Source organism: Penicillium canescens (assembly GCF_028828765.1).
Source record: "Penicillium canescens strain IBT 15451 chromosome Unknown utg000010l_segment0_segment0, whole genome shotgun sequence".
Taxonomy (NCBI): domain Eukaryota; kingdom Fungi; phylum Ascomycota; class Eurotiomycetes; order Eurotiales; family Aspergillaceae; genus Penicillium; species Penicillium canescens.
Genome location: NW_026703972.1, coordinates 2,606,635 through 2,614,326, shown reverse-complemented (window position 1 = coordinate 2,614,326; position 7,692 = coordinate 2,606,635). Strand labels below are relative to the sequence as shown.

Below are 7,692 nucleotides of genomic sequence, written 5' to 3'. Positions count from 1 at the left end.
ATTCATGAATATTCATGAATATTTGCGAATATGAATAATATGAATTGCATAATATGAATATGAATAAGAGACTTATTCATATTGCATTATTCATGAATATTCATGAATGATCATATTTATTCATATACTGAGAGAGCATACATTACCGTTCATGTTGTTACGTCTCAATACAGGAACCCATTTTCATGTGCCTAAGACTCTATAACAAATGCGTTCACCATCTCTAAGATATTACATTCCCATAAATCTTAATATTATCACAATCACTTTTTTGGAACGCTATTTTTGATACTGTCCCTTCAGTAGCATAAGCCACCGCATAGTCTCCGCATTTAGACAGTGTCTCCTGAGCCCCAATACATCCCTGGCATTGCTGAACTCGCGTTCAATCCCTACCTCCGCTGATGGAATTGGCAGGTAATCTCGGGCTGCCTTTGCCATGAGTGGAAAGCTAAATACATTCGCCTTCCACCATTTGAGAACCCATTCCTCGTCTGCATCGTCAATCATATGGTGGGACCAACTCACCGGTGGCGCGTCTAGATATCTATCAATGTCTGAAAGAAGCGTCCGCTGTGATGGCTGTACTTTTCGCAGCGTCCTCCACATAGTCTCGGACATTCCCGGCGGGCGATCCACTACACACGACATGGACAACTCCTGCGGATACTCCCTCTTTAGGAACTCCCGCACTTGAGAGATGATCAGTCCCGCATCTTGCTCGCTCATCTGCGATCCAATCAAAGACGATTTAATACGCGGGTCTAGGACGGAAGCCACGTAGTAAAGAAGATTGGTGTCCATCTTCCTTGCAAACTTGTTCATCTTTTGGATTCCTCTTTCCACCGCATCCCGGATCTCGGTATCCACACCTTCAAAATCACCTTCGGCTTTTTGAACCTCGTCAAGGAGGTCGTCTAGACTCCAATAGATAGGCAAGCTCTCAACAATCGTGGGACAAGATTTTGATACGGAGTTGGTGTGATCCCAGAATGGCTTAAGAACCTTCGCTACTTGTTGAAGAATCGACCATTCGTTCTCGTTTAGTTGAAGGGCGTGAACTTCTGGATGCATCCGAACAAATTGTCCAAGTTCCTTCTGTAGCCGAAGGGCGTCCGCTATCATGATATAGGTTGAGTTCCATCGAGTGTCAACATCGTAGCCCACTTGCTTGGCTGGTGACACATCTTTCCAATTTTGGCGGCGCTGTGGACTGCGGGCAACCCATAGGGTCAGCAGCCGGATCTTCATGATTGCTCCCTTCGTGCTGTGGGCAGAGGTGAATGTTGGGCTACTTTGTGTGGCCATGTCGTCCAGTATAGCCTTCGCCTCTCGAGCTGAGCCGGCCCTCAGGGAAGCGAGTACGTCCCTGCAAATGAGATTTATGACGTGGGCAAGGCAAGGAATGAAGCTCTGCCGTCCACGAAACCGCATAAGAGGTCTGATGCGAAATTGGTCGTCATTATCGTCATAGTTCTTGAGAAGCTCGGCGTGAAGACTGTCGCAGAGAGTTCCATTGTTGGCAGCATTATCCCCCGTAATTGTGAGGAGCTTTGGCGCGACGTCTAGTTCCTCGAGCATTCTAATCACAATTTCCGCAAGGTTCTCCCCAGAGTGCGGTCCACATATGTCAGTAAACTCCAGAAGCTCTTCCCGCTTCTCAAACTCGGGTGAGATCCAATGGCCAATGATGCCCATGATCGCTATCTGATTCTCCGATGTCCAAACATCAAGAGACAGCGCAAGCGTGCGACTACTACTGGCTAATTCTTCTTTCACGCAAGTCCGGTTTTTGCGAAATTCCTCCTTGATCCTGTTGAAGAGAGTGTCGGCCGTCTTGATGGGTAATATAGCCCCTGTCGCTTCAAAAAGTGCCCTAAATGCCGGATGCTCCACTACCGTAAACGGCTGTCTCGTTTGGACAACCCATTGTATCAGCATTTGTTCAAGGCCCGCCCTTTCTTTTGCAGGTGTCAAAAAACTGTCCAGGGTCGTTCCGATAGTTGACGATGACGTGATGTCTGATCCGGAACTGATGCGGTGCTTAGCCTGGAGATGGGCCAACAAATTCGAAGTGGAGCCATAGCGTGCCGAATCCCTGGATGACCAACTGCACTGCCTACAGACTAAGAGCCGATCCTTCTTTGGTGGCCCACCCTTTCGACGCCAGGTGTTGTCTAGCTCTGTGATCCAGAAATGCTCGAGGGTCCAGCTAGAATATGACTTGGCTTTTCGTCTCTTGTAAGGCGGTGGGCTACTCTGACTGCTAGTCAACCCTGATAGCGTGGGATCTAGCGGTGCGGGCGAAGACCTGGGAATGGGTAAGGACCGCACGGATGGGGACGCCTCTTCGCCTCCTGTAAACTCGGATGGTGCTGGCGAGCAGGGGCTCTCTATTTCACGAATATTTCCTTCCCATGGCTCAGGGAGTAGGGAGGGTGTGCCATTGTTCAGAGCATTGTAGTCGCGACGCGGAAGACCACGCGTCTTTCGCACAAATGGGTTAGGTGAGGATGCCATTCTGTATTTGCCCAGTGTTAGTAGTCCAAGTGGTACCTGGGAGCGAGGCGGGGCACACCTTTAGTATCACTCGACAATACTTGATAGCATGGCGGGTCGGAAATGAACGGTGAGAATGAAACAATGATGGGGAAACACTAGCTGTGCTTTCGCCTGATGCAATCCCAGTAAAGTGGAAAGTTGATAGGTCTTTTCTTTACACGCGGCGGTTTCTCGCTCGCGACTCTCATGGTAAACAATCTGTAACCTGCATGAGAAGTGAGTTAAGGTGGCATGATAAACGCGTTTTTACGTGCCAATAGTCATGGTTATAATAAATCTAAACTTTGGAGTAGATCGAGTGGGAACAAGAGAAGTTATGGTAGTCGATTTAACTAGAGCAGCAAAGATGTGGAAAGACGACTTGTAGATATATATAATTTCGCTCGACTTTCTGTAGCAACCGTTGGTCACCAAAACTAGACATTTACCTATAAAAAATCACGAAAAATAATGACGCAGAATATATAGAGCTTACCGAGCCCTACAATATAGGGTATATACTTCAGAACATGGATTGCATGGGAAATATTTTCTACTATGCTTGACCGAGGCCGTGATCGCACTTGAAATACAAGTTGGCTAGTGGAAACGTGTTTTTCTGTAATACAAAAACCGGGGAAACGGAAGATCCATTAATGCGCGCAAAATGCATGATATGAATAATATGAATGCGAATATGAATAATGCGCTTATTCGCCCGAATACGATATTCATTTATTCATATTCGCGGGGTGCGAATATGAATATGCCCTATATTCGCATTCATTTATTCCTTTCGGAGCCCTAAGTGGGAGTGTCCCTATCAATTCCCAGGAATCTCAACAAAATATATTTATCTTCTCTGTTGAGATTCATGGCTTCTCCAGGCATCTCCAGGCATTTCATGCCTGCCTCGCCGAGCATGAATCTAGTGATCAGCATTGAAGCTACCATACAGAGTATAGTTCAGGAGAAATGCTCTCCATTAAATAACGTATTTCACATGCGAGCCGCCCACCCAAGCGAGCCGCCCACCCCAAAACACCATAGTAAATGCGACATATTCTACACTTATATCTCAACAGCCACGTCTTAATTATATTTCATTGCTTACCGATAGCTATTGATAAGATGTATTAGCACCGTGCTTCAATTTCAAGGAAATCAAAAAGCGATATTATCCTCATTTCAAAAATTACTGAAAATTACACTGCTATGAGCTATAAATATATATCTCTCAATCACGAAGTCATAGAAGTTCTCCAATCTCCATAAAGAGGCTAGATATCACCTGAGAAACATTCTGATAAGAAGAAAAATACTCATAGGCCATGGTTGTTGAGATATAAAGCTGTAATTTATCGCATTTACTATGGTGTTTTGGGGTGGGCGGCTCGCATGTGAAATACGTTAGGATCTCTCTCTCATTGAAGAGAGATCAGACCTAAACCACCTTGTTGGCCTTGACATACATGATTCCCCGTAAATTCATCGTGTAATTTCAATATTCTCAATTAGCGTTCATCACCAGGGAGCTGATGAATATGAGATATACTGACAGATCCTCATCGCATTGTACCTGCTCATGGCATCCCATGCCAAGAAATAAAACATCAGTGAATCTCACAGTATGTATGTATCATTTCTTTCCAATTGATTATCCGGTCAGTGAACAAAGACGTCGGAATGACGCCTGTAGAACACCGAAATCAGTCATTATGCTGTGACGATTGTAACTTTGACCGCTCCCGATTCTAACCGCTCTCGGCCTTCAAGTGCCGCCCTCAGCTGATTGACTTCTCTCAATTAGAGAAAGCGACGTCGCCAAAAAGAGTCACAAAACCTCAAACATCGTATGTGGCCTTTGGACGACACTTCCGTCGAGCAATCATAAAGCCAATTGGATAGAATTTGGTGGATGCTCTGGCCTTGCAATCGCAAGTTTTCGATGTCCGCAGCATTAGCCCGAAAATCTAGCTGCAGTGAAAGAGGAGGGCTGCCTAACCGTAGAGCTGAGGGTGGTTATTACAGGCGATGTTGGCCAGCTTTGTAAAATCGACCATCTTAACAAAAATGTTTAGATCAGGATGTATCCATTATTTCATAATTTCAATATGGTGGCTTAATTCATCTGTCAGTCAAGTGATGGGCATGAGATAGACTAAGGGTAAGCCAGTAAAACCAAGAAAACATATCGCCGACCGCCACAAAGACGATGTCCACGCAGAATTGGCTACTAGTGTTCAATCATGACCAACTTCCGTGGTGGCACCATTTACCACCCTCTCTTAACCACCCTTTTCTAAAAGCAATTGGTTAATGCCATTGTTAACCGGCACACGATGTCTAACTTGTCATCATGATGTTCTCTTACTAGGTTGCGTTGGTTAAGTCCCAGGCAATATACACGGACTGAAGCGATATCCAATTCAACCGCTGCCTGCTCTTGTTGCTCAGCTTAAAAGCCCAGCTTGTCCCAAGTCATCGCTCCAATAAGCACGCGACGCACGACCTAAATGGCTGACCCAAAAGCGCAGTCCCTGCATGATTTTGCAATCCTCACCATAATTAATGTCTTTGGATTGTTTTACTTTTACCTTTTTGTGATTCATTTCCTGCTCTTCCATTTCCCCTCCACCCCCGGAGGTATTCTGGACTCCCTGTCCATGCTAGCCTTTTGCGCAGGTGTGATATTCTGGTGCTTCTCAAGCCTCTTCTACCGCTTTCTAGACGCTTTCGGGGGCAATGATGCGGAAGAGTGGCAAAAGCTGGAGTCTGGAGCCACTTTAGTCCTGATCTGGGCGGCCACCCTTCCTTCGGTGGTTGTGCTGTTCCGCACTGAACCCTGCCTCCAACTCGGATACTTATCAGCCTTTACCGTTGTTGCTGTAGGCATCCTGGTGGGCTTTGTGGTCTCCGATCTCAGTGTTTGTGCGGTTCAGTGCCGGTTTCCGTACAGCTGCATTTCACTGGGCTTACTTTCACTCATACCAACCATTTATGCGCTGACCGGGACGTTCCAAAACCCACCCGCAGTGGCGGTACACTTCAGTCGAGTCGCCATTGGCAACTCTCTTGGCGCTTCATTCTATCTGCTTCGTCCGTTAGAGAGGATTGGGGTGGTGAATGGCTGGCGGCCCAGTCTCTATGTGATGCATTTAGTCCTTGTCTACAGCGCCGTCACCTATTCGAGGATCGTCTTGCTGGCAGTACTTCAAAATGCAGCATGAGCTTCATCGATTCCAGAGACGATGTGACAGACTACAAAGTTGGGTGATCGCTCAAATACTGGGACCAGGATGAACTGGCAGGAGCAAAACATTTGATCATCAGCTCTCATATCGCTCCTTGCCTTGGATTCCGTCCATTGTTGATAGAAAAGGTTACATCCCCGTTATTGGATACCGGTAGTGTCCACCCTCTTTACTGGATCACAATGTACCGCGATCGCCGAGATCGTGTGCCCCTTGGATCGGCTGAATTCTGTATATATATCTCCAACCCGCAGAGTTTACAGACGAAGTGCTTTAGAAATTTTCGTACTGCTTGTATAGATTCTGGCATGATAGTCTTCTTCCTCGCTTCCGTAGTAATATCTTCCTATTTCACGACAGTAGACGTGAGTGGCTTTTGGCAGGTCAACCAACCAACCACCTTATAGATTATTGAGATTGACGATGTATGATATATTGGAAGCACGCATTGTATTGATCCAAAGAGTTTGTTTAGGTGTGATCCCTCATGATGTAGGGATCCCGCTATTTGAGGAGTGAAAGCTCTGTTCGTGCTTACAGTAAACTCATTGAGTCGAATGTTGATCTGATTCATTCCTGAGGTATCAGTATGGACGCCTGAAACGTCAGTCATACGTGGCTAGTTAACTTAGATGCCGCAAATGTTAAGCATTGGGCTTACGAATACTGCATGAAACCGGGTCTATAGATGATCCTGTCGGATTGACAGATACTGGTATGTGCTAGTATTGAGGTGTCCCATTGAGATTCATTGGTAGTTGTATCTATCTGGATCTTGCTGTTGAAGCGTTATCAGATCTCAGGAGTCGTTCCTAGCGTGTTACGACGCTGGTATGCCGAGCGTACCCCGTTTACCATACAGAGACAAAGAGAGAATGGGTACTTGATGAGTAACCCTGTCCTTAGTGGTAAAATACCACCCCCTCAGTTCGACAGATCCGAAGGCTTCGGAAATACAGCAGTCGCGCAACCCGGAAATGTAATTTAAATTGCCTTACGAGTCGCGTTGGCAGTGGCCTTCGGCCGCTGCTACGGGGCGCGGCGAGTAGGATGGTAGGGAGTTTCATTCTTGAAATATCGATGTTATGGGACTAAATAAAAGTTCTCAACGTAGGTTCTATTAGAGCTCGCCATATTGCTTTTTCGGGTACCCCATGGGTACCCGCTAGCCCGCCAAGAACCCATGAGCCCGTATATTACGGAATAACAAACGTAATACAGACAGTACTGCATCGAGCGCTGTATAATGGCAAATGTCAGCTTCCACAGAAAGAGAGGACGGAATATAAGCAGGATCCAAGACGATGTAAGGGTAAAGGATCAATAGCACTCACACTTCCCAAAGAAAAGGATTCTGACTTTCGTCTTCTGGTTTCAGAAACTCGTATGCCGAATCGACGGCACGTTGACCGATACCACGATAATTTGCTAGTACGCAAGCTTTCCCATCGGAGATGCGACTTGTAATGATAGCTAGTCGACTGCCCGCAGAAAGAGTTGTGCTCACATCAAACATTCATCGCGCTGGATTGATTGCCTCTTTAAGTGTATTTTCCAGGTTGTCTCCATCATATTGGCCGTCTGCAAAGAAGCCGACCAGACATTTTATCCATTTAGCGCAACTTGTAACTGAGAATTTTTGCGACGGCGCCGAGGCCAACTGGAAGACTTTTCGGGCAAAAGCTGGGAATTTCCGAAAACTATCTTCGGTCGAGGTGCCATTCAGGATGAGATCTATTTCGTTCAAGGCTCCTGCTTCATCGTCAGATAATCAAAGTGCATAAGGAGAAAGGTAAAACAAAAGCAGTATTCCCAGGGGCTGACTGGATAGTTGCCACATACCAACGCTTGTTCCTGTGCTTAGGTCAAATATATCACGTATACATATTCCATGACC

General features: G+C 46.1%; 1 protein-coding gene across 1 annotated transcript; it reads left to right on the top strand.

The window, feature by feature from the left end:
• Positions 1 to 5,057: 5,057 nt before the first annotated feature.
• On the top strand, positions 5,058 to 5,771 carry N7446_012476 (uncharacterized protein; the record flags this gene model as incomplete). Its single annotated transcript, XM_058521218.1, has 1 exon — positions 5,058 to 5,771. One exon carries the CDS (start codon positions 5,058 to 5,060, stop codon positions 5,769 to 5,771), a length of 714 nt encoding a protein of 237 aa, XP_058366584.1.
• Between the last annotated feature and the right edge of the window lie 1,921 nt (positions 5,772 to 7,692).